This window comes from Pristis pectinata, chromosome 11 (assembly GCF_009764475.1).
Source record: "Pristis pectinata isolate sPriPec2 chromosome 11, sPriPec2.1.pri, whole genome shotgun sequence".
Classification (NCBI taxonomy): Eukaryota; Metazoa; Chordata; class Chondrichthyes; order Rhinopristiformes; family Pristidae; genus Pristis; species Pristis pectinata.
Genome location: NC_067415.1, coordinates 47,931,663 through 47,959,579, shown reverse-complemented (window position 1 = coordinate 47,959,579; position 27,917 = coordinate 47,931,663). Strand labels below are relative to the sequence as shown.

At 39.7% G+C, this 27,917-nt stretch overlaps 1 protein-coding gene across 1 annotated transcript; it reads right to left on the bottom strand.

Moving 5' to 3' along the window:
- Positions 1-442: 442 nt before the first annotated feature.
- Positions 443-27,061, bottom strand: med17 (mediator complex subunit 17). The gene is made up of 12 exons (XM_052026083.1): positions 26,776-27,061; positions 24,060-24,226; positions 23,295-23,505; positions 22,088-22,224; positions 18,866-18,950; positions 13,812-13,964; positions 10,757-10,887; positions 5,111-5,295; positions 3,963-4,100; positions 3,338-3,455; positions 1,965-2,124; positions 443-1,605 (listed from the first exon to the last, which is right to left on the bottom strand). The coding sequence occupies exons 1-12, from the start codon at positions 27,008-27,010 to the stop codon at positions 1,397-1,399; spliced, it is 1,929 nt and encodes a 642-aa protein (XP_051882043.1). The 5' UTR covers positions 27,011-27,061; the 3' UTR covers positions 443-1,396.
- Between the last annotated feature and the right edge of the window lie 856 nt (positions 27,062-27,917).

Sequence of the window (27,917 nt, the reverse complement as noted above, 5' to 3'; positions counted from 1 at the left end):
AATTGAGAGTGTATCTGAAGTCACGTATAGACTAAACTTGAAGACATTAGTAAGCCAGGTGGGTTTTTACAATCTGGTGGTTTCATATTCTCCATTAAAGAAACTAATCCTTTTTTTGGGGAAAAAAATTTAACTGCAAGAAAAGTTACCCAGCTGCCAAGATGGGATTAAACCTCTTATCTCTGGGTCAATGTTCCAAAGCTTTAGCTGCAAGACCAGCAACTTGAACCACTTCTTAGAGGATCTACTTCTGGTACCGACATTGCAATATGCACAAATAGTACCTTGATGAGAAAATTGAAAGGTTGGCTTGGAGAATGCAAATACAGGCATTAAAGCAAATTCACCATTTGTCAAGGCTTGCCCTTGCAACACCTGCAAATTTGTGAACATAAGCAAATTCTTGGGATGTTTTTCCTGAGGAAGTTTCACTCTATTCATTGCACTAGCTCAGCTTCATTCCAGTCACTTGATATTCAATGCATATTGTATCACGCTGCACTGCTGGTGTATAAGGGGATGGATAGAAACTATTCAGTCTGATGCAGCTGAATTATTAAACAGAAATAAGGACAGTATCTTTTACAATCCACATGGTGCTTAATTTGAAATTTAGGCATAGCAAGCTCAATAAAGATAAAAAGATAAGCAGAAAAACAGTGCAAGATAGGAATAAAATCAGAAGCTGCGATGACATTATAAATATCTTTTATGTACCAAGATTTAGACCAAAATGATCAAACCCAAGATAAAATGTATTTATAAATGCCACTGCACTTGTAGGATATGAAATGTAGATTACAGAACATTTCTCTGATTAGCTAATGTGGCACCATTATCCAAGAATCTCATGATAGATTTTGGTCATCAGTAAAACATTAAATGGGAAGTTCTTTTTTCACAAACAGACATTTCACAGCCATTTGTAGAGTTAGTATCAGAGTTCCACTGTCTTGGGAACATACGCAAGAAACAAAGATTTTTAGTGTAACCCTTTTTTGTTAAATAGCACTTCTGTTGTTATGAAAAGAGATAACTTTACACAGTTCAGTTTCAGAGGACAATGATATGTCTATCATTGTTGAATGTTGGTGGCTTTGTTATATAATGTGGAAATTTGCAATCAAAACATTTTACTTTATTTACAAACTATAGAAAATTATACACAAAATGAATTAAAGATACATCTGCACCATAACCACTAATTGTCAATGAGTATCCATTAAAGCTTTCACCCATTTCTATAATCAACAGAACACATCTTTACAAATACAGTAGAAAAAAGTACATTTGATGGCAGTTTCAAATTTGTACCCCATTGTTTCAGCAGAACTCAAAAGAAACGTTAAGTGGAAGGTACTAACAGAAAGATGCTGGTCTGCACAAAAGTCATCAATTATGGGCAAGGAGCAAGAGCTGCCATCAGGAGTTCCATTTTATAAACAAAGTTGCGCCCTTCCATCTTACTCCACAGTACTTCCTTGTACGGTCCTCGAAGGTGATTCCATTTACTGTCTTGCATCACGTCACTCTTGGGAAGATCTTTGCACTGACTTCTAGGAAACTGAACCACCACTCTACAACCACTTTCAGGCCCATTCCGTACTGTAACAAGAAGAAATGACATATGACAAGAACCATTATAAAAATTCATACAACTTCCTTAAAACAATTGACAGTATCAACATAGGAACATGTTGCTCACCATCTACAGTTGAGGTTTTGGTCCACTCACTGAAAACCATATAACTTTAAAAATTAAAAGGAAACACTGCTAGTGACCTGTGACTACCAGCCATGGTTCTGCCTACCATTATTCTATTAAAGATAGAATACACTTGGAATTGAAAAGCTGAAGTAGGTGTATATCAGATATCGCACAAATGTACTTAGCTGTAAAATGTATCCATGTCTGCTGAACTAAACCAGAATTTTTCCTCAATTGTTGTACAAGGTATACATACCTGAAATTGAATACTCTCCATTGGGTGAAGCTACAGTTATTGCAGAAGCATTCCCAATACTCTCCACTGGACCTAGACCCACATGATTGCTGAAGCTCAACAGATGCCAGCCCATTACTTTGGCCAGCTGCTGAACTGCATGCACCTGGTGCTGTGACATCTATTAGACAACAAAAAAGACTTAGTTATATACAAATCAGAGCTCTGCATTATGAAATCTGAAAGGCATCATGTTATTCCTTTAACATTAATATGAAATCAAAGTCCTCGGGCTGTTCATCAAATTACACAAGATTGTCTATACCTTGTACATTATCATGTGCAAACCTTATTATGATGTGGCTATCTGGATGCAAACTTTCAATTGTAGGGGAGTTAAGGACTGTGTAGATAAGCTATATATGACACAAAACATTTTTCTATCCTCAAAAAAAGTTATCAAACCAAACATGTTGCATCTTATTCTAGAACATGCAAAAGCAAATCAATTTGTACACAATATTCTAAAATCACCAATCAGGCTGCTGGGAAATGGCAGCATTTCTATGGTGAACTGCCAGCATTTCTGCACATAAGTATCACCAAGTTCATGATTCCTACGCAAATGGAGAGGTTGTCACTTTCTGGATCCTCTTCACCGCTGGTTCTCCAAAACCACCTTGATGTTGGACTTGAGGCAGAACACAAACTTGTCACAAGTCCTATCATGATTTCTATCCACTAAACCTACTGCAGATTAAATATCTAGTCTATCCACTTGAAATGAGGGGGAAGGCTGAGGGAACCAGGAAATTTAAATTGAGTTGACTTAAACATTTTTAATTTTTCCCAAGAGTTTTGCTTTAACTTTTTATTAATTTAAGATATAATTCATTGATTTCTATTAGTTTTTAGATGTTTTTGAATGTCAACGAAACATTCAGAACCAAAGTTCTTTAGAGGTTTGATTGTTGGTCAAGCCTGGGAGGTCTGGTTTAAGAAGCCAGAGTCTATTCATTTTGGATTGATTCAATCTTAGGAAGCAAATTCAATACTAATGGATTTGGGAAACCAAGTATGAGTTGACTAGTTGGCTCTGCAAGCAGCAAGTTCTAACTCCATATATTACAAATATAGTTCTTTTACATGGTACAACATAAAATATGATTTACACTGCCAGGATCAAATATGAAATGTACAAGTTTGGTTTAAATTCAGAAGAGCAGTAGCAACTAACCTGTGGGTTATGTATGCTATGCTATTCCACTTAGTGAATTAAAAGCATGCTGTACCCTAACAATCTTGTTGTTTTAATGCATTTTTATGCAGTAAGTCATTTTATTTCATTCACTGTGATTTGATAATTCATGATAACATTTCTTTCATATGGTTACCTGGGAGAGAAGAAAGTCCTGCAATTCCTGTTCCTGGTGAGATATTGTAATTACTCTACCATCTCTGTGCACCACCTTAATCTGTTCAATACCAATGTTCAACTGCAGCTGAATTGATCTAAGACAAGGAGGAAAAAGTCACATCTAAGCAGAAATGCTATTTCTGTTTCCAGCACCACACCTTTCTTATAAATACAGATCTATATATAGAATTACAAATGGTGATTCTCATCACCATTATACATGAAATTATAAAATGTCATCTATATTGCATTCTGGATAAATAGGGGGCTACACTTGGTCAGGTTAACAAAAATCAAAGAAAATATAATCAATCCTGAACAAAAGATTAACAATGAATTCTCACTGGGACAATGAATAGTGGGCACAGTCACTGCAGACTTCCCTCCCCCCTCCCCACCAAAAAATTAGCAGCAGAACCTTGAGATCAGAAAAGTCTCACCTCAAACACTTACACCTAATACTTAGAAAACAGCACATATTCAAATACTAATAAAAAGCATCCTTATGTCAAGTGTTAACAACAGAAAGTTGCAAAAATCCAAATATAAACAACACCTGTTTGAAAAATACACACCAATTTCATCATTGCACGATTACTCACTTGCAGATCTGTTCATAGCCTTGAGATGTTATCAACACTTTAACACTAGATTCATACACATCATTAATGTTCGACCAATGAGCTTGTATCTGTGGATCTTCAATACGACTGGCCAAGTTGTCAATTGTCCTTGCAGTTCTAAAGTTAAAAGCATAAATATATATTTGCTAGTAGAACCAAAAAAATATTGAAAACTACTTGTCATTTGTCTTTTTATGAATATACCTTGAAATGCTTTGGTATGCTTTTTAAAATTAAAGACATTATAAATGCTTAGGGTTACATATTACCTACATAGGATTTATGATGTGGAAATAGGCCAATTGGCCCTCCATTCCCTTCGCTAGTCTCCTTTTAAATGTTTCTATAATATTCACTTCAACCATTGCCTGTGGTACAGAATGCAACTTTCACACCACTCTGGATAAAGAAGTTTCTTCTGAATTCTCTTGCATATCTTGATGACCATCTTATAATGACAGCCTCAAGTTATGCTTTTCCCCACAAGTGAAATTCTCTCTTCATCCACTTGTGGGGAGAAGCATAATTCATAATTTTACAAGCTTCTATTTCGCTTCTCAGCTTTTCTTCTCAAGAGAAGGAAAGACCTGGTCTATTCATCCTATCCTCACATTTCTAGTGTCATCCTTGTAAATCTTCCCTGCACTCTCCCCAGTACATCAATATCCTTTTTATACTATGGTATCCAGAACTCTGTGATAAGCCAAATGTGCTCAGATCCTGATCTGAAATAGATCTATTTTACCCTCCACTTTTCAGTTTTATCCCTCTAAACTAAACTTTAGTGCTTATTTTAAATGGCACATTGTTTAGTGATTGGTTTATTTGTTCTCCAAGATCTTTTTGTTCCTCTACCTCACCTAGAAACTGACCAAGTTAATGTTCTATTACTGACCAATAAGTTACATTAATAAGTCTACATATATTATACTCACATATTGCTAGCTAGTGCACAATGGCCATTTAAAGTGGAGAATTACATACTTTCAAGATTTAATTATAATCTTCATTCACGTTACTTTCTGTAAATTAACCTAAAGAATGTAAAATAATTTATCTTCTGCTCCTGATACTTCCAATGAATTTACTATTTTTCTACATGCAAAATTTACCCCAGTAATACTCACCTACGTCTCAAAAAGGTGTGTTTAGCCTGTTTTATTATCTTCTCCAATAATCCTTCATTCTGCTGTAAAGCCGTGATCTCTCCTTTGTCATATGCCTGGGGTCCTGCTAACCTCATTCTCTTCAGCCCAAAAGGTGCAGTAGCTGGGTGGGGCATCACTGAAGAACTCAAGGTCTGTTTATGGAACTGCAAGGTAAATTTTAAGTTTCTTTAAGAACACAAGTAGAAGTGGACAATACAGTTCTTCAATCCTGCCTCATTATTCAATAAAATCATCAGTAATACTGCACCTCAAGAAAGTTTTCCCATCTGGTCTACATTTCTTTCAATTCCCTTAGTGCATTGCTCTGAGCCTTGAATATATTCAACAACTGAGCATCCATAGTCAAGAACTGCAAAGATTTATGACAGAGCAATTTCTGTCATTTTGTCATTCTGTCATTGGTGTGGATCTCTGTCATTTTAAATCATTCTCCCTGGTTTTTAAACTTTCAGCTCAGGAAAACAGATCTTTCCAAGTTATCCTGTCTAGGGACCTCCTAATTTTATACACCATAACCAATACTTCTCTCTAACTCCTCTGCTGCAAAGGAAACAACAACCCATCCAATCTTGCCTAAGAGATAATTTTTTTTTCCAGTCCTGGCAGCATCTCCTCAGCACACATCCAGTGCAATCACATCTTTCCTGTAATGCAGTAACCAGAACTGAGACACAGTAAGCTGTAGCCCAACAAGCTTTGCATACAATTCTAGCATAACCATCATGCTCATGTTGTGTACCCTAGATAAGGTGGCTAAAGAGAGTTGCGTTGTTTTGTTTTCCATTCTTTACCTGCCCTGACACCTTCTAGAATCTGTGGACATGTACTACAAGGTACATTTGATTAGCAGTACCACTTAATATCCTCTCATTTATTGTACATTCCCTTGTCTTTTTACACCTCCCTAAATGCATTACACGTCTCTTGAATTAAATGATATTTGCCAGTTTTTTGCCCAACTGACCAGACCACATCTATCCTCCTGAAGCCAAATGCTTCCCTCCACCAGGTCAACCACACAGCCAATTTTCTTTTCATCTGCAAACTTCTTTATCATGTCCCCTACACTTAACTTGTATTGCAAAATGCAAGTGACCAAGTACTGGACCCAGTGGAACTCCATTATTAAGTCTTCCACTCACAAAAGCACACATCAATCCTACCCAATTTGCCACTCTTCCTTGGATTCCATGCAGCTGTAGTTTCATTACCAGCCTGCTATGCTGAAATACATCAAACTTACTGCTCTCATCAACTCTCCTTACAAGCTCCTCAAAAAATTCAAGCTTTAGTCAGACTTCCTTGAACAGATCCGTGCTATCTGCCCATGAAGTTAAAGAAACTGGCCTAAAATTATTCAATTCACCTCTTCCATTTTAAAACAACAATTCAGCATTAGAGGTTAGTGATAATGCTCTACAATTTCCTTCCTCAATTCTTTTAATAGACTGGGCTACATTTCAACAACAAAAAATCTGCTGGAGGAACTCAGTGGGTCGAACAGCATCTGTGGGAGGAAAGGATTCTGGCATCTGCAGTCTCTTATGTTTCCATAGGCTACATTTCATCCGGGTCTTATTCACTTTCAAAAGATGTCATCACTTTTTTATTCCATCCAATATTTCACACAGTTTATCCCTTAACTACATGTGTATAAACCCCTTCTTTTATAAAGCATTCAGTTTGTGTGTGTGTGTGTGTGTGTGTGTGTGTGTGTGTGTGTGTGTGTGTGTGTGTGTGTGTACTAACTTCCATATAAATCTTTCCATAGCTCGAGGAACCCATGTTCACATGTTCAATCCTGACCTCAGGGGACGTCTGTGAAGCTTGCATGTTCTGTCCTGACTCTATGGGTTTCCTCCGGGTGCTCCAGTTTCCTCCCTCATCCCAAAAACGTGCTGGCAAGCTAAATGGCTACTCTAAATTATCTATGCTTCAGAAAAAAAAACAAGACTACTTTTGAAATTCAACCTGATATTACCCATAATTTTATTGGTTATCAGCTAAGCTTTTCACCAATCATTTTAACTGAATAGAAAACAAAATGGTACACAACTGTAACAGTAAGGGATGCACCCATCTACCTATTATTTCTGCATACACTTCATTGACTGAAAGACCAAAGAAAAACCATTTTTTCCTTGTATAATTATGCAATTTCCATTCATACTTCCCCAATGACCACCAAGGAGCAGTGTTCAGCACATTGCAACTTGTTCTTTTCCCCAGCTTGCTCCACCTTAGTTTTCACTCTAAATCTCTTCCTCATTTGCTATATCCACACCTTTAAAATGTAACACTTCCACTTACTCACTATTGTCTCTCTCTTTTCATTGTCTGATAGGACGAGTGTGACCCTTCAGTCCTTCTACACAGAAATCAGCCTGCCCTGTGCAATATTCACCAATGTCAGGTGCAACCTGTCTAATGCCCACGCCTGTAGGTTGCCTCCTCAGATGGCTTTCACCCATGCTGCTCTCAGCCAGTAAATACTTCCATAATAATACAGCAGAGAATGTACAACAAATATTATTTTATTTTCAGTTAAGCACAAAGTCCAGAATAAAACAGGATTATAACAAAGCTTCACATTCTGCTCCTCAAAACTCTTAAATTCTTTTTCAGTTTTATTCAACAGTCCTCTCCACCATTCTCAAATTATCAATGGTTACCTCTAAATAAAATGAAATAAAACAGATCTCGCTACCCAACTTTCTGTAAAATTAATCAAATGAGAACATAATAAATATGTACATTAATTCCAATGAAATGATCAACCTGGAAAAGGATCAAGGTCCTTTATTCCTAGCTTGACTTCCCCATTTTTAAAGAAAAGTCCATTATTGATTCCTTGTTCCCATCTTACATCATTTAACAAACTTCCTGCTTAATTTATTTCCCACCTATAAAACCATCACTTATCAACCACAACAAAATCCTTTCCTCGTAATGCATGCAGCTTCCTAGTTGCAAAAAAAAACTATAAAACTAAGTTAGACCAAGTTGCTGTAGAACCAAAGGCCTTTTACATTTTTTTTAAACCAGTTTGCTGGTGCTATTTCCTGAGTATAGGGACTAGTGTATAGATTATGCCTGGTCCTAGTGAGCTTGGATTTGTGATTTCAACTCTAAGTGGCACAAGTGACAATAACTGGCTTAAAAAATTTACTTGAACCTTGCTTTCTGTCAACAGAATTTTTCACCACATCAACAAGTTGTATTGATTTTTGCCAGATAATAAAATTCAAACACAGGCTTCTTACCCAGAGGAAATGTAACATGTGATTAATTGAAAACCCCAATACAACTTTGTCCACTTTTTCTGCCTGCCCATTATTCCCACTGTTATATCTCAGGACTACAACATTTCAAAAATAATTGCTTCGAAGTACAATTATAACATGTAAAGTATTTGATGAGAATAAAGACCCATTCATGGCAAAAATCCACAGCTTACTATTATTTCCTCTCCGTGCCCTTCTCTGTTGCATTTCTTGCTGTGCACAGCCAGTTCCATGCTAGTCCACTCTACCAGGAAACAGAACTAAGTGGTTTAATATTTTAAAAGGCTTTGAATATTAAATGCCACAAAATCTCCAAGGTCATTAGGTTTAGATTCTCCACATTTCCATTATTTATGCAAACAGATCCCAATAAAGGAGTTGTTTTGCCTTTATTATTGCTGCACAACCAGTATGCCTAAGTGTAGTAAACATAGTTATACAGCAAAGAAAAGGGCCCTTCGGCCCACCACGTCCATGCTGACCTCTATGCCAATCTACATTAATCCCATTTGCCCGCATTAGGTCCCATTTGCATTGCATATTTAAGTGCCTGTCTAAACATCCCTTAAATGTTGTGATTATATCTAACATCACAATTAAGCAGCAAGTTCCAGATATCAACCAATCCCTGTGTGAAAAATGTTCCCCTAAAATCCCCATTCAAACTCTTTCCTTTCATTTTAAACTTGTGTCCTTTTGTTTTTGTTACCCCCTACCATGGGAAAAAGATTCTGACTATCTACCCTGTCTCTTGTAATTTTATATTCCTCTATAAGGTCACTCCTCAGGGAAAACAAATCTCACCTATCCAATCTTTCTCCGTAACTAAAGTTCTCCAATCCAGGCAACATCCTGCTGGAGAGTGTGCAGACATGAATCTTCTCTGCACTCTCTCCAGCACAACCACATCCTTTCTATAGTGTGGTGACTAGAAATGCACCAGACTTTATTCTATGTCCCAACCTATGAAGGTAAACATACTATATATGCCTTCACCACCCCATTGCCACTTTCAGGAAACTATGAATAATAACAATTATTATTATAATAACAACAACAACGCAGGTCCCTCTGCTCATCAATGTTCCTCAGCGTCCTACCAATTGCTATATGACTTACCAAACTGCATTACTTTGCACTTGCCAGGATTAAATTCCATCTGTATCCTTAGAGAGTTTTCTGTGCTATGCACACCACTAACAACTTTCATGTCATTTGCAAACTTACTAATCATCCCCCTTACATTCACATCCAGGTTGTTAATCTACATCATTATAACCAAGTGTCCCAGCACTGATCCCTGCAGTATACCATTGGTCAAAACTTCCAGTCAGAAAAGCATCTTTCTACCACTACCTTCTGCCTCCTATCACTAAGCCAATTTTGGTTCCATTAGCCAATCTGCCTTCATCTTCTGGACCAGCCTACCATGCGGGACCTTATGAAATGCCTTATTAAAGTCCACGCAGACAACTTCTACCACCCTGCCTTCACCAATCTTCTTAGTTACCTCCTCAAAAAACTCAATCACGAAGCCATGCTGAGTATCCCTGATCAGCCCTGACCTTTCCAAGTACATAAATTCAATCTCTTAAGATTTTTTCCAATAATTTCCCAACCACTGACAAAAGGCTCACCAGCCTGAAGGTACCTGGCTTATCCCTACTGCCCTTTTTAAATAAAGGAACAGCATTAACTTTTTTCAGTCTTCTGGCATCTCACCTTTACTAACAGTTGCAAGAATCTCTGTCAGGGCCCCAGCTATATCCTCCCTTGCTCCCATAGCAACCTGGGATAGGTCTCATCCAGCCTTTGGGATTTATCAACCTTTATGCATCCCACGACACCTAACACCACTGTCCTGCTCCAGATTTTCTACACACCCCTTCCTGAACTCACCATCTTCCACATTCTTCTCCTTAGTGAATAAGGATGAGAAATATTCATTTAGGGCCTTGCCCATGTCACCTGGCTTACACACAGATTGCCCCTTTAGTACCCATGGGAATCCATTCTTTCCTTGGCTGCCTTCTTGCTCCTGGTATACTTACAGAATATCTTGGGACTATCCTTAACCTTACTTGCCAATGATATTTCATGGACCTTTTATGTACTCCTAATTTCTTCCTTTCTTCTCTCTTTGCTTCACTCCAAGAACAGAACTTAATTCTCTCCTCTAAATTCCTTATTAAAATTCATCTTTTTCACTAAACATTTTGACACCATGCACCTTGGGATATTTATCTACATTAAAATGTAATATACAGTTGTTATGGCAATTGATTTTTTCAAAATAAATTGTTTTAATGTCTGTCAATACCTCTCTCATTAGCTGGTGAAGGTTGTGTTCTAGCACATATAGATGATCATCAGGCCGTTGCTTCTCAACAGAAACTTTCTGAGCCTTCTTATCACTTACAAAGTGACACAAAGAAATGGATAACTGCAAACCTGAGAAATATTAGACAAATGAATTTGTATAGGTTATCCAGAAGATGCAGATAATACTACAGTAAAACTCCAATAAACCAGCACCCATAGGGCTTTGGTAGTGCTGAACTAGCAGATTTTCCAGATTATTGGATGTTACCACTATTAATACCCAAACGTATTTTTATTTCACTGTTTTTATGTGTTACACAGTACATAGTAAAATTCCCAATCAACCTGGTGAGTTTAAAGGGAACGAACCATAGAACAATACAGCACAATACAGGCCCTTCGGCTCACCATGTTGTGCCGAAACTTACAATGCACCAATTACAATGGGAAACTTACAAGCACCCCACAACCGCTCCAGCTGCAAACCTACTTGCATTTGTGACCCCTGGTATTCTGGACCCCACCCCCGGCTCTGGCTGCACATCAAGTCCATGGGTCCGGACTTTAACGTCTGGCCTCACACCCTACTTACACTCTGGACTCTCCCCCCCACTTCTCCAGTTCACATTCTAGACTATGAATGAACCACATGCCAGACCATTAGGGTTTCTGAACAATCCGGTGTCAGATTATCAGAGTTTTACTGTACAAGGCCATTTAAAAGGCAGCTTGAACTTTTGGAGATGTTACATACAAAAGACAGAAGATCAGAAAAATATCACTTTTAGTATTTTATGCCTGCTGATTAATTTCTTTGCAATATGATGATGTAAGAATTTACTTCCATGTAATTAAAATTAACTTTGAGAAGAGATAAAATATGAAAGAATTTTAAAATCTGCCTGCTAAAATGTTCCTATTCAGATCCTTATCCAGCTCCTTTTTGAATGCTACAGTTGAATCTCTCTACTACTCTTAACAATATATTCCAAACACTCACTACTGCCCATATACAAGTTACACCTTGCGGTAAGTTTGTTTTTTTTCCCCAAATTACTTTCATTCAATATTCCTTAGTTTCTGACTATTCCATTAATGAGAGTAGCTTCTCCCTATTTGCTCTATTTTTAAATTTTTCTACCAGACTCCTTACAACCAACTTTGCTCCAAGAAAAGACCCCTCCAAATATCTGCAATTCAAATTGCAGATCCAATCTCATTTCACCCTCTATAAATGATCCATAAATGGGACACCACTTTAAGTTTAACAAATTGAAATTTTTGTTTGAATAATTACAGCACCATTTATACCAGGAGAAGAATTTGGGTCAGTCAGAATTTTGGAAAACTAATTCCTGTAGGAGTTACTTAGCAAATGACAGGAAGAACAATTCTGTACAGGCCATCCCTAGGTTATGAATCCCCAATTTATGGATGAGTGCTTGTAACACAGCTCCCATAACATCATTAAACTCAAATGTCTAATGTACGTACATAAGTTCATTCCTACAAATGGCAGAGCTTATTTCCTCTCTCTTTTTCTCCACTTTCAGTAACTGTTCTAGAAAAACAGACTTATTAGGGATAGTCAGCATAGCTTTGTGCAGGGAAGGTTTTGTCTTACGAACATGATGTTTTTATTGAGGAGGTGACAAAGATGATGGATGAAGGAGGGCAGTGGATGCTGTATACAAGCTTTCAACCAAGTCCCTTATGGTAGGCTGATCCAGAAGATAAAGGCGCATGGGATCCATGGAGAAATGGTAGACTGGATTCAAAATTGACTTGACCAGAGAAGACACAGGGTAGTGATGGAGGTGTTATTCTGGCTGGAGGTCTATGACCAGAGGTGTTTCACAAGGATCAGTGTTGGGACCTCTGTTGTTTGTGATATACATATAAACGATTTGGAATGAAAATGTAGGTGGGCTGATTATTAAGTTTGGGGACGACACAAAAATTGACAGAGTTGTGGGTAGTGAAGAAGGTTGTCAAAGGATTCAGCAGGATATAGACCAGTTGAAAATATGAGTAGGGAAATGGCAGATGGAGTTTAATCCGAACAAGTGTGAGGTTTTGCACTTTGGAAGGTCAAATGCAAGAATAAAGTATGCAGTAAATGGTAGGACCCTTAGGAGCAATGAAGTACAGCGGGATCCTGTGATGCAAGTTATAGCTTGCTGAAAGTGGCAACACAAGTAGATAGGGTGGTAAAGAAGGCAGATGGCAAATTTGCCTTCATCTGTTGGCGTGTTGAGTATAAAAGTCAGGAAGTCACATTGCAGTTATATAAAGTTTTGTTTAGACTTCGTTTGGAATACTGTGTACAATTCAGGTCGCCACATTATTAGACTCTGAGGATGAACAAAGCCGTGGGGCAATAATATTTGGATATGACATTGCCATGTCTATAAGATTGCTGATCACAACCAAGTCCCTCCTTTGCTACACCCTCACCAATCCAAGGACATGTGAACAGACATCTCAGACTTTAGCGCTACTTCCCCACAGTATTGAGTGACTGAAAATAAAAACTGAAAAATATGTTGTTTCTTTCACATTGTGTTTTTCTCCCCCACATAAATTCTGCAAGAGCGAATTTTATTCCATATCTCAAATTTCTGGGTAATGATTTGTGAATTCCATCATGGTGAATTTTCGTTACCTGAATGGCCATAATGCAGAGTTCCCTGTATTGCAATCCTAGCTTACTGTCATTGATAAGTTTGTCTTTCATACACTAATGAAAAACCCAAGAAAAAAATTAGAAATTAATGCAAAATGTTTGCCCAACTGCAATAATACTGCAATTGCTAGTGTTCTGGAAGGTTAAATGAGATTAAACCATGAAACATTATTAATATTTAGAAAATTATGACCAAGTTGAAACATTTCTAACAGATTTAGTAATATTACAAAGCAAAATAAACATAAAATGTGAACCAAATCTTACACTTTACCTCTGCACAAAAGTTATCCCTTCAAAAAATTACAAACATAAAACAAGAGCATAGTACTTAAAATAAATGCTAAAACAAAATCACTTTCCTTACCTGGAAATGGTTGAGAGATGATCTGGTTTTTTACTACAATGTGTGGTATCTGTGATTTTATCTGCACTGCTTCTCGAGACAGATGTGCAAAGATTTCTTTACACAACAGAACGTTTTGTGCTTCTTCTAGCTTCGTCTGCCAGTGTGCATTACCTGTAAATTATGTGTAACTTAAAAATTACTGAGAACATTTGATGCAAAGTCTAGTTGTCAAGATATACTCAAGAACACAATTATTTGGCTAACTTCTTTCATTACAGAAAATACTTTCCATTTGCAATGCCTATTATAAAAGTTTCAGATTCATTTACTTTCCTAATAGATTCTTCCAAATGAATTCATTTTTGGTTGCAATTTTGTCATTCATAGGCTCATAGAAAGTACAGCTCAATACAGGCCCTTCGGCCCACAATGTTGTGCTGACCTTTAAGCCTCACCTAAAAACTAAAGAACTATCTAACCCCTTCCCCCCACATATCCCTCTATTTTAAATTCTTCCATATGCTTATCTAGCAATCTCTTGAATTTGACCGATGTACCTGTCTCCACCACCGCCCCAGGCAGCGCATTCCATGCCCCAACCACTCTCTGCATAAAAAACCTTCCTCTGATATCTCCCTTGAACCTCCCACCCATTACTTTAAAGCCATGCCCTCTTGTATTGAGCATTGGTGCCCTGGGAAAGAGGTGCTGGCTGTCTATCTATTCGTCTAATATTTTGTACACCTCTATCATGTCTCCTCTCATCCTCCTTCTCTCCAAAGAGTAAAGCCCTAGCTCCCTTAGTCTCTCCTCATAATGCATACTCTCTAAACCAGGCAGCATCTTGGTAAATCTCCTCTACACCCTTTCCAACGCTTCCACATCCTTCCTATAATGAGGTGACCAGAACTGGACACAGTACTCCAAGTGTGGTCTAACCAGAGTTTTGTAGAGCTGCATCATTACCTCACGGCTCTTAAACTCGATCCCACGACTTCTGAATGCTAACATCCCATAAGCTTTCTTAACTACCCTATCCATCTGTGAGGCAACTTTCAGGGATCTGTGGATAATGACCCCCAGATCCCTCTGCTCCTCCACACTACCCAGAATCCTAGCATTAACTTTGTACTCCGTCTTGGAGTTTGTCCTTCCAAAGTGTACCACCTCACACTTCTCCAGATTGAACTCCATCTGCCACTTCTCAGCCCAGCTCTGCATCCTATCAATGTCCCTCTGCAATCTTCGACAGTCCTCCACACTATCCACAACACCACCGACCTTTGTGTCGTTTGCAAACTTGCCAACCCACCCTTCTACCCCCTCATCCAAGTCATTAATAAAAATCACGAAAAGTATAGGTCCCAGAATCGATCCTTGTGGGACACCGCTAGTCACAGCCCTCCAATCTGAATGCACTCCCTCCACCACAACCCTCAGCTTTCTACAGGCAAGCCAATTCTGAATCCACACGGCCAAGCCTCCCTGGATCCCATGCCCTCTGACCTTCTGAAGAAGCCTACCATGCGGAACCTTGTCAAATGCCTCACTAAAATCCATGTAGACCACATCAACTGCACTAGTCTCATCAATCTTCCTGGTCACCTCCTCAAAGAACCCCATCAGGCTTGTGAGACATGATCTGCCTTTCACAAAGCTATGCTGGCTCTCCCTGATCAGACCATAATTCTCTAAATGCCCGTAGATCCTATCTCTAAGAATCTTTTCCAACAGCTTGCCCACCGCAGACATAAGGCTCACTGGTCTATAATTCCCTGGACTAACTCTCATTCCTTTTTTGAATACAGGGACAACATTTGCCACCCTCCAACCCTCCGGTACCATTCCCGTGGACAACGAGGACTCAAAGATCCTAGCCAACAGTTCAGCAATCTCCTCCCTCGCCTCGTAGAGCAGTCTGGGGAATATTCTGTCAGGCCCCAGGGACTTATCTGTCCTAATATTTTCTAACAACTCCGACACATCCTCCCTCTTGATATCTACGTGCTCCAGAACATTAACCTTACCAACACTGTCCTCAGCGTCATCAAGGCCCCTCTCCTTGGTGAATACTGGAGAAGTATTCATTGAGGACCTCACCCACTTCCACAGCTTCCAGGCACATCTTCCCACCTGTCTCTCTAATTGGTCCTACCTTCACTCTCGTCATCCTTCTGCTCTTCACATAAGTGAAGAGAGTCTTGGGATTTTCCTTAACCCTACTCGCCAAGGCCTTTTCATGTCCCCTTCTTGCTCTCCTCAGTCCCTTCTTAAGTTCCTTCTTTGCTTCCCTATATTCCTCAAGAGACCTATCTGATCCTTGCTTCCTAAACCATATGTATGCTGCCTTCTTCTTCCTAACTAGTTGTTCCACCTCACTTGTCACCCATGGTTCCTTCACCCTGCCATTCCTTCTCTGCCTCACTGGGACAAATTTATCCCTAACATCCTGCAAGAGATGCCTGAACAACGACCACATCTCCATAGTACATTTCCCTTCAAAAATGTCATCCCAATTCACACTCTCAAGTTCTCGCCTTATAGCCTCATAATTTGCCTTTCCCCAATTAAATACCTTCCTGTCCTCTTTGCTCCTATCCTTGTCCATGACAATGCTAAGGGTTAGGGAGCAGTGGTCACTGTCCCCCAAATGCTCACCCACTGAGAGATCTGTCACCTGACCTGGTTCATTACCTAATACTAGATCTAATATGACATTCCCTCTAGTCGGCCTGTCAACATACTGTGACAGGAATCTGTCCTGAACACACTTAACAAACTCTGCCCCATCTAAACCTTTGGTACTAAGCAGGTGCCAGTCAATATTTGGGAAGTTGAAGTCTCCCATGATAACAACCCTGTTATTCTTGCACCTTTCCAAAATCTGCCTCCTAATCTGCTCCTCAGTATCTTTGCTGCTACCTGGGGGCCTATAGAATACTCCCAGTAGAGTAACTGCTCCCTTCTTGTTCACCCCTGTATGAAACCCAATTTAGTGCAATAAAGAGAAAGCTATCTTGGACAAACAAGATAGAATTTTCCAATTGTTCTATTGTCTGTCAGGCAGCCAACAGCAAAAATTATGTAGGAATCCTACCCTCCTACACATTTAAGAGATACAGATCAATAGCGTCAGTTCTTCAACTGTATAAGTTTCATTATAATAGATCAGAAGCATGAAAGTTTCCTAGCACATTGTTGACACTGGAATGTGAAGGATATATATATATTTTTAAAAAGCTGTTAATGTGATAAAAGACTTCACATTTATTGATCAATAACTTGTCACAGATAGAGAGTCATATAAGCTCAGAAATAGGCCCTTTGGCCCACCATACCTACGCAAAGCATCAAGAACCTATCTTTACTAATCCCATTTTATGTAATAAGTAACTTAAAAGGTATAATATTTTGTTTTAATTTTTTTTTACTTTTCTGCAAGTACTTAAATTTGTATGATCTTTGGCATTAATTGTTTTAACACTGATATTTTCAGTCTCCTGAAAATATGCCTTTATATACATCATGAAAATATGCCTTTTTTTTGTAATTCATTAACAGGATAAGGGCATCATCAACAGCCAACATTTATTGCTCAAGCCTATTGGTTCTTAAAAAAAAACATGGCAATGAGCCATCTTCTTGAACTTTGCTGTGTCCTTTTGTGAAGAGAAGATGCTCCCACATTGCTGTTGGGTTGGGAATCCCACGATTTATATCCAGCAACAATAAAGGACATTTTTCAAAGTCAGAGTGAACTGCAACAGGGAGTAGAACCTGCAGGTCATGACATTCTTAAGTACCTGCTGGCTTTGACTTTCCTCAATGGTGGATGTTGCTTTGAAATCACTGATTACAGATCAGTTTGTAGTGCTCAAAACCAGGCTAGCACAACCCATTTCAGACTTGCCCTCCAGAATGGCTTATCTGAACACTTGTGTGCACTGCTGTCTTCAATTATGGTGTACTTATTATTCACAAAAAGAAAGTTAGATGCAGAAGTGTACCATCTGCTGCAAGGACATATGCATCTAGCATGTAACATTGAACTAACACAACCAATTACTTGCATTATGAAACTTAATTTTACCTACTTGAAGACATGCTGCCATGTCAGACGACACAAAGTGATAGCATGTAATCACCTTTGTAATCCCCTAAATAAAGGGCCATCTATGTTTGTGCTTGGCTGTGGCATCTGCCTGTACCTTAAGATTCTTTTTCCTATTTTGCTTGTTATTTGTTAACCTCCCCCACTTCCATTACCTGCATTTATCCTGAGACCTTCACAAAACCAAGATGTCCCGAAGCTCTTTACAGCCAACTTTGCATTGAGGGGTAGGAATTGTAATTTTGGAAACACAGCTGGCAATTAAGCATAATTTGCTCCCAGAAACTACAGACCGACAATACTGCTTTTAGTTAAGTGTTAACTGAGGGATAAATATCTCTTGTTCACTGGAAAAGCACAACATGGAATCTTCTATTCACCTGAGAGAGCAGGTGATCTCAGTTTAACATTTCTGCCAAAAGCTGCCTCATCTGATGGAGCAGCACTTTTGTCCAGGTTATTCTTTGCACAATATCATTCAGGTGGAGAAATTATGATATAATCCTCAAAGAGCAGTTCAGACATTCAAGCTTTTTTGTTAGGTCATCACACTGCTGGAAGATTGGCCTTTTAAGTGTTCTCTGAGTCCTCATGAGAGACTTAACCTACAGTTACCCTTGGCATAGTCTCCAAAGAGAAGAGAAATGCAGCCTTAGGAAGCAGCTCTGGTGTATTGCCAAAGTCTGTATGTTCACATCTCTGTGGTGGAACTCAAATCTACCACCAGTAATGCAAAGGGTGACATACTTGGGGCGATGATAGGCAAATCAGTGTTGTGAAATTTCTATGTTTAAAATACACATACGGAAACATTCAACCTTCAAAGACAATATAATGTGTACAGTAAAAATATAAGATTTTCTATTATAACTAGCATTCTAATCATTCAACAGGACACACATCAAGAGACAAAGGATAATTCCAAATATAAACCAATTTTTGATTCTGAACATCTAAGTACCTGGATTGGGTTTCTGTGAAGGTCTTCTGAAGAGGTTGACTGTGCCAAGATCCCCAATATCATTTGCCTGCTTCTGTATAGAAACCTTTTAAAAAAAAATTTATAGATTTACAATAGTCTTAGGCAATTAAGCAAGTCACTCAACATGGAAAGGCTATTAACAATAATCCTTGATTTCCAAACTTTCACTGCATCACTATTGATCCTCCAGGATATGTGTCCTCCATCCCTGAAGGTTTTTTTTGCACTGTTATAGCGAAAAGTTTGCCAATCTTCATCTATAATGTATTTTGTACTTCCACCTAGACCATTTTGCATTCATCAAGATCAATGACATAATAGTGCTCCAGTTGTTATCACGTTCACCGCAACTTATTCTGGACTTCGAAAAGATAACTACATCTCCTCTAACAAGTCAAAGCAAGCTATAAACATTAATATTAAACTTGATCCAATTAATGCAAGTGAAAAAGGCGAGGGATGACTGGACATCAGCTGCTCGTTAAATCTTGACAGTGGGAACAATTTTTAATTATGTGTAGAGAAAATAAAAGTTAATGTGCAAGGTGTTACCCTTGGAAGTGCATTACTGTTACAAGTGACAGATATTATGGGGAGAATGGAAAAAGATTTAAGTATGTGGTTAGAAGATCAGAATAAATGGCATGTGTCTACAAGCTTGATGATCCAGGAAAGTGATGTCATTATGGCAAAACCCAAAAGAATCAGAATAAAATCAAAGAATATGGCTACTCTCTTAAGAAAAGGTTTAACAGGAGCAACACAGTGCTCTTTTGCAAGAGGATGCCCTCACACACATTCATCTCAAGGTATGAAAACTGTTCCAGGCTTCAAGGCAGCCAAAGGCTGCATCTCTCTTCTCTTTGGAGACAATGCCAAGGCTAACTGCAGGTTAAGTCTCTCTTGATCTCTCAGTCAGAGAACACTAAAAAGGCTAAGCTCCCAACAGTGTGACAAACTAACAAAAAAGCTTGAATGTCTGCATTTCTTTGAGGATATCATAATTTCTCTACCCGAACGATATTGTGCAAAGAATAACCTGGACAAAAGAGCCTTTTTCATCATCAACATTGTCTGTTTACATGCACTTAACATCAAGTAATTGGCTAACTATATCCAAGTTAAATTCTTGTTCTCTACTATCTAAACCTTGCTACAACCCATGGATCAGGTGCTATCAAGACATTCAAGCCTTCCTACCTGCACTGATCAATGAGGTATGTCACTTTTGAATCAAGCAGCAATGACAGGCCCAGCATTCAGGACATCTGACAGAGGTACATTATCAAAATAGCTATAGACAACGTCAGTACCTCGAGATAACACAACTCAAGCAACAATGAATTGTGTATGGAGGACATTAGGGCCAGAGAGTCTTCACAACTTCCATACATTTACAAACCTGAAAAACTCCAAGAAGATATTGTCAAGTTGGAAAAGGCTAAGCTTGGATGAAGTAAACCAGGGTGACATGCAGGAGTGATTAGAGTCTCAAGGCCCTGAGCTCACAAATAAAGATCAGAGTTTGAGCAGCAATGGTCATGAGGAACAAGCATAGGACTATCAACACCAACAAAACAGTTCAATACCAAAAGGTTCTTGGAAGTATTCTTCTACATCAAGAAGATGAATGACAGCTTCAAAAAAATAATAATCCCAATATGCACTGCAGCATTAGATGTGGCAGCATAACAAAAAATAAGCTTTACTGAAAAGTTTTCATTGACATCTTCTTTAAGACTTGTTCATCATCCACTCAGGAACAGTTACAGGATGAATCCTCACCATCAACACTACAAACTGCACCACACTCAGATTTACTATTACCATCACCACCATCCGGACACCAGTAACAACTCAGCTTCCCACTTCTCTTGCACCACCTTGACACGCAGAGCCATCACTACCACTTACATACAAGAAACAGGAGTTGACCACTCAGCCTCTTAGCCTGATCCACCATTCAATAAGATTTATTTGTTTCTGCCAATTCTGCACTCCCACCTACTTGGAGTAAGCGTTCACTCCCCTTGCTTACCAAGAATCTGCCACAAAGTAGATTCTGACTTCACCAAACTTCAAGGAAAAGAGATCCAAAGATTTATGATCCGGTCAGAGGCAAAATAATGCATCTTGTCCTTATTTTGAGATAATGTCTCAAAGTTCCAATTTCTTTCACAAGAGGCAATGCCTTCTCCACATCCACCCTATTAAGACCTCTCTGGATCTTGTGTTTCACTTGGTGAGTCCTCTTGCTTTTATTAAATTTATGGTTTAATTGCTATAAAACAGCACTTGCTTTATTTCAGCTGCTTATGTTGACATATGTTTAAGTGTCTGTTTTTTCCTGCTTGAAATATTTGAATTCCAGAATGCAACTGGAGGTTTTACATTGAAAAATAATGGGAAATGCCTTTTCAGTTTACAGATTTTCACTTCACAAAACGTTCTGCACGAATGCAACCCTTCTGTAAATTGAAGGGTACCTGTATTATTATAACTGCAACAGTTAACGTGTCAATTCTGTGTGGAATTCAATAGCATTTACAGTAATGGTTTAAGAAATTACACTCTAGAAGATTGTTAACTACAAGAACAATGCTAAATAATCTTATTAGTTAAATTCATTTTAGTTGTACACTATACAAATTAGCATTTAAGGCAAGGATTACATTTAGAACTACTTGAATTTGTAGTACAAGAAAATACAAGCAATTTGAACCGGAGGATTTTAACTTGAAGTATTTGTGAAAGACATTGGCGAACCAAAAGCCAACGTAGCATAGTGAGCACAAATGTGATATACCTATATGAAAATAGTAGCAGAGTTTTATCAGGAGGCTGGTGAGACTGACAGATTAACCAAATTTGGGTGTTCGAAAAGTAGACTGGAGGATTTCAGCAGAAAAAGAGCAAAAGCAGGGATTGAGACACCAGTGCAACAGAAGAAGTAGGGAGCATTTGGGATGAAAGTAAACCCTGGAAGATCAGGAAATAATAACAGTGAAGAGTCTCAATAAGCCTCCCTGACACTGGCCAAGAGAATGGAACTTATGGCAGAGACATCCTCTCAACAGTAAATGAAGCTTGGCGGGGGGGCTGGTGGGGGGGCGGGGGGAGGGTGGGTTGCTGTTGGGAGAAGAAAGAGGGCAGGCAGAAGAACTACAGATTATCCAAGACTATGCACGAGTTAATAATTACCTTAATATATGCTGATCCCTCTAGATCACTAGGAATCACTATATCAAGAGGGCAATAATCATCTGGAATTTTCTTATCTAAATCCAGATCAGTATTCTTTATGACTTCAAATGTCCCATGATGAGGAAAAAGGGAACCTGTGGGAAAAAAAATTAAGTTTAATGAAAGTGCTTTTCATTATTTTTCAGAGGAAGTTGCCATTATTTCTGATATTTGAAGCTTACAGTGATTTATCTTGAATTTTATGATGCAAATTCCCTTTTATTTGCATCAGAAACTGAAATTTGGTCTGAGAAAGCTGATTAAAAGAAAACTAATGTCAAAATTAGAGTGGAGCATAATGCAATATTGAAATAAAATTAATTCAATTATTTAAGAAATTAGATAACTGTGCTTATTATGCATGGGATATGCAAGAATCAATACCAGTCTGTCAGCTATTTACAATCCATATTAATGACATGGGTGAAAAGAGAGATTTTTTATATACTGATGTTTGTTGACAGTAAAACATTAATTGGAAAAATAAGGTGTGAGGAAGATGCACAAATACATACAGATAAATGAATAGGGAAGATGGCAGCAGATGGAGTATTGTGTAGGAATATGTGCAGTTATTTCCTCTGGTAAGAAGCAGCAATAAAACAATGCACTTAAATAGTGAGCAGTAAATGTTGGCGTACAGCTGGAACTTGGCATACTGCTTCACAAAACAAAGATTTAATTATGCAAGTAAAAAAGCACGATATGTTTATTGCAAGGAGACTGGACTGCACAAGTAAGTAGTCTTTATGTAATTATACCAGACTTTGTCAACACCTGCAATACTGGCATCATTTTTATCTCCATACCTAAGAAGGGATGTCTTTGCTTAGGAGACTACACAATGTACATTCACTGAATGATGGGCTTCCGTAGAAGGAGAGATCAAGCAAGAATGAGATATACTCACTGAAGTTTAAAAGAAAGCGAGACAATCTGAAAAGGATTAGAAGTTAATGCTGAAAAGTGATGTCCTCAAGCTGGAGCATCTAGATGTAGGGGAACAGCCTCAGGATTAGGTGTCAGTATTTAGGACTAACATTAGAAATTTCTTAACTCAGAGACTGAGCACCTTTGGAATTCCCTACTTCAGAGGATTGTGAATGAATATACTCAAAGACTGAGTCTGACACTGGAGGAAATTAAGTACTGTAACACTGCATACCTGCACTTCTATAACTCATATCCCCAAGGATCTTGTCACCCACTTTTCTTAGTTTCCAGTGTTGTCGCAGTCTGAGGAGCTCCGAGTTGAAGTCTCTTTGATGTTTATGTTCCTGGTTTTCAGCTACTGATTTATTTAATCTTTCTGCTCCTTTCAAAAGAATCTGAGCAGCTCCTGCTAAAGATTTCTTCTTCCCACACAGTTGTAACCCCTGAAGGAAAATAAAAATATGGCAGATCAACATGCAGGATTGAGAAAAGCACTTTTATTAGAAATGCCTCTTAAAATGAAAACCCAAAACATTTTTCAGTCCTAATGAAGGGCCTTGACTCGAAACATCGACAATTCCTTTCTGTCCACAGATATTGCTTGACCCGCTGAGTTCCTCCAGCAGTTTGGTTTTTTGCTCCAGATTACAGCATCTGCAGTTGAGTCCCCAGAACATTTATGCTATTTAAAACATTTTAATACTCTTACTAAAAGATAACCAATTGAGATTAAAAAGGGAGAAGCATTCCCAACAAGGGGAATAAAATGAAGACAAAATGTACTTAAAGGAAAACACCTAACATTTTCATTTTCCTCACCAAAAATCTAATAAACTTCAATGCATATTATTTTTGTTGCAGCAACTTCTTGTCACAGTATTATAACAGTAAAGGTAGCAGACTATTTCCGTTAATATGACTCGGGATCCAGAACTAAAATAATACTCTATGCAGCTAGGGACTGACATAATTTTGATGCATTATAAAGTGCAAATACCTGTTTGGAAGGCGGTGACTCCTGAGAGACTGGGTCCAAGGTCATATACTTTTTCTCCTTGAGGACATTAAGTACATCATAAAGTACACACATTTCTGTCAGTGTGCTCCTCAAGTTATTTCTAACTGTATCCCATGGCCACAAAGAAGGCTGAAACTTCAGCATTGCTTAAAATTAGAAAATAAAACAGGATTAAAAGGAAGATATTGCATTTATAACACTTTTCACTACGACAGAATGTCCCACAAAACTCCAGAGTTAAAGTTATTTTGAAATATAGCTACCTTTGCAGTGCAAGGAATGTAGCATCTAATTTGCACATACAAAAACCAGGAAAAAAAATAACGATTTGAACCATTTAGCAGAACTGGTCCATGGATAAGTATTGCCCAGGAAACAGATGACCCCTCTGCTCTCCACAAAGAGCGAGTGAGATGTGCATATTCCTGACACACCAAACAATGTTAACATCATATCTGTAACACAGCACTCACTGTACTGACTGATACATTGCCAGCAACTTCAGATGCTACCATAAAGAAATAAGATACAATTTGTTCAAAAGATAGAGTCGTCAAGTTTGAGAAGACAGAAACCTGCCCTTTGGCACATTATCCAAGCTGACCATTGAGTGCCTATCTATACCAATCCCATTTTTCAACACATGGCCTGCAGCCCTCTATGCCTTGGTGATTCAAGCGCTCACCTAGATACTTAAATGTTGTGAGAATCTCTGCCTCCACCAACCCCTCATGGAGCATGTTCAAGACTGCAACCACCTTTTAGCCGAAAAAAAATCATCTTCATCTTCTGCCCCTTGCCTTAAAACTATTCCATCTGGTTTTATACCTCAATCAGGTCCACCCTCAGACTTCACTGCCAGGTGAGGCCCAATGCAAACTAGAAGAACACCACCTCATATTCCACCTGAGTCGTCTACAACCCCATGGCATGAACACCTAATTTTTTAATTTCAGGTAACCTATATCTCCCGTGTTCCTCTCTCTCCCCTTCTGACCAACTTTGGTCCTCCCATTTTTGTTCCCTTTTCCATAACCCCGCCCCCTCAGACGCCCCCATCACCCACTTTCATTCCCCCTTCCAATCCTGGTTCCATATACCTACTACTCACACATTTCATCCAGCGATTGCCACTCCCCACACCCCCCCCCCCCCCCAATCTGGTTCCAATCTCCATTAATGGTTCCTATTATCACCTTCCTTATCAGATTCCAGGATATGGTAGCCTTTGTGTCCCTGCTTATAACCCTCCACCAGCTGTCCCCAACTTCACCCTCCCCTCCTCCCCCACCTGGCTCTTTGCCTTTTTTTCCTTGTCTGCTTCCACCTGTCACCCAACTCCACCCCCACCTCCATCTGCCCATCATCCCTCATCAGTCCACCTATCACTTACCAGCCACTGCCTCAACCTTCCCCCTCTCCTCTCTTTACCAACTAACTTCCCTCTCCGCTCAGTCCTGATGCAGGGTTGCAACCCAAAATGTTGACAATTCCTACCCCCCCCCCACCACCCAAAAGGTGCTGCTTGACATGCGGAGTTCCTCCAGCAGTATGTTTTTTGCTCCACATTCCAGTATCCATGGTCTCCTGTGTCTACAACACTTATTCATTCATCTCTTCCCTTTCCACCATCAAAGGGTCCAAACAATTATTCCAAGTGAAACAGTGATTCACTTGTACTTTGCCCAATCTAGCGTACTGCATTCAGTATTCAGAATATGGTCTCTTCTACACTGGAGACACCAAACGCAGGTTTGCACAGTACACATGCTTGGTCTGCAGGCTTGATCCTAAGCTTCCTGTTGCATGCCACTTTAATTTTTAACCCCACTCCCATTCCAACTCATCTGTCCACTATCATAGTAAGGCCTGACATAAACTAGAAGAATATCTTATCTTCTGTCTGAGCATTTTGCAACCTCTGGAATGCAGTGAATTTTCCAACCAGGTAAATTGCTCCCTCACCTTCTCACATTATCACACTTATTTTCCTCTCATCCTCTTTCTTTAAAAGGTCTTGCTAATGGTCAGTACTCATGCAACTTACCACCTTAACCTATCTACATATGGGTTTTTGTATTATACCTTCCTCCTCCCCCAGCTCTGCTTTGAAAGCCGTAAACCCTTAACTCTCCCTCCCCCACTCAGTTTTGAAGAAAAGTTGCTGACCCACAACGTTGACTGGTTTCTCTTTCCACGGATGTTGCTTGACTGAAACAACAATCTGCTGGAGGAACTCAGCAGGTCGAGCAGCATCTGTGGGAGGAAAGGAACTGTTGACGTTTGTCGAAATCTTGCACCGGGACGGCTCGACCCGCTGAGATCCTCCAGCAGATTGTTTGTTGCTCCAGATCCCAGCATCTCCAGTCTCTTGTGTCTCTGTTGCTTGGCTAAGTTCTTCCAGCATTTCTGTTTCTGTATTGATCACTTTGATCAGCATTGAGTAGGTGCACTTCTAACTAGTTTTAGAATTTCACCAAATAAAATATCCATCTTTACATCTCTGGAGTTCTGAGGGTGATCACTGTCGGCACCGACCAGCTCACTACTCCGGAGACCCGTGCGCTGCCTCATTTACACTCCTCCAGGCAGCTGTAACCCAGGGAGGAGCGGCTGCGTTTGCCCACAGGCTGTGCTGCTGCCGGCTGTGGACTCTCCCCCCCACCCACCACCGACCACTGGGCCGTCCGCTCACCCTCTTCGTCGTCGCTGTCCTGCTGCCGCTGCGCCCACTCCTCCCCGCCCTGGGCCTCGGCCTCCTCTCCCTCCGAGTCGCTCCGGTTGAAGTCGATTTTCTGCGCTAACTTGGCCAGGTTCTCCGACATGGAGAGCGGCTGCACGTAGGCCTCGGTGCCATCGAGAGCAACTTCCTGCACCTGATTCTCACAGGCCGCCTCGATGCTGATGGTGACAGGGGGACCTGCCGCCATCTCCACACCTCCAGCGCTCGGACCAAGCGCCCATCAGTCGGCCATGCGCATGCGCAACGTACGCCAGCCGGTCCTCCAATGACGCGCCAGACGTCACCAGAGCGTTGAACGAGCAGTCGGGGGCGAAAGCCGAAGCTGTCAATCAGCGGTTCACCCGACGGGGCTTCGGATGGAAGGAGACAGATTTGCATTTCAGAAGCCCTTCTTCGGGTCCTGCCCAAGCGTCTGAGAGCTACTTAGCGAAGATGCGCACCGAAATAGTGTACAGCAAGCTTCAGAAGGCAGCAGTGTGCTAATTATTAACTGAAGACAGGAGACTGCAGATGCTGGAATCTGGAGCAACAAACAGTCTGCTGGAGGAACGCAGCGGGTCGAGCAGCATCTGTTGGGAAAAGGAATTGTGGATGCAGGGTTTCGACCTGAAACGTCAATTCCCCCACCCCCAACCCTCACCCCACAGATGCTGCTCGACCCGCTGTGTTCCTCCAGCAGATTGTTGCTAATTATTCAATATGTCCTTCATTAATGTTGATTGAGGGGGTAGCTTGGACATCATGGTTAATGCCCCTGCTCGTGTATAGTGTCATGGCAATATTTAAAGCATCGGAGCTCTGACTGACATCTCTGACAGTGCAGCATTCCCTCAGTAACATGGTCAAGTAACAATTCCGTTTTAAACAAATCTGTGGATTGACAATAATACATCAAATGATACTAAGCACTTTAATTTGTGGAAAAGGACGCTCAGTAAAGCTTACTTTCACCTAAATGTGAAACACCATTCTCTACTTTGTGTTGATCTTGCAGTTGTTTGTTTTTCATGAGAAAAGTGGATGAGAGTTGGTTGAATGGTCATGCTGTCACTGAATGATCAGTCAGGAAGTCAAGGAACCAGTTGCAAAGGGAG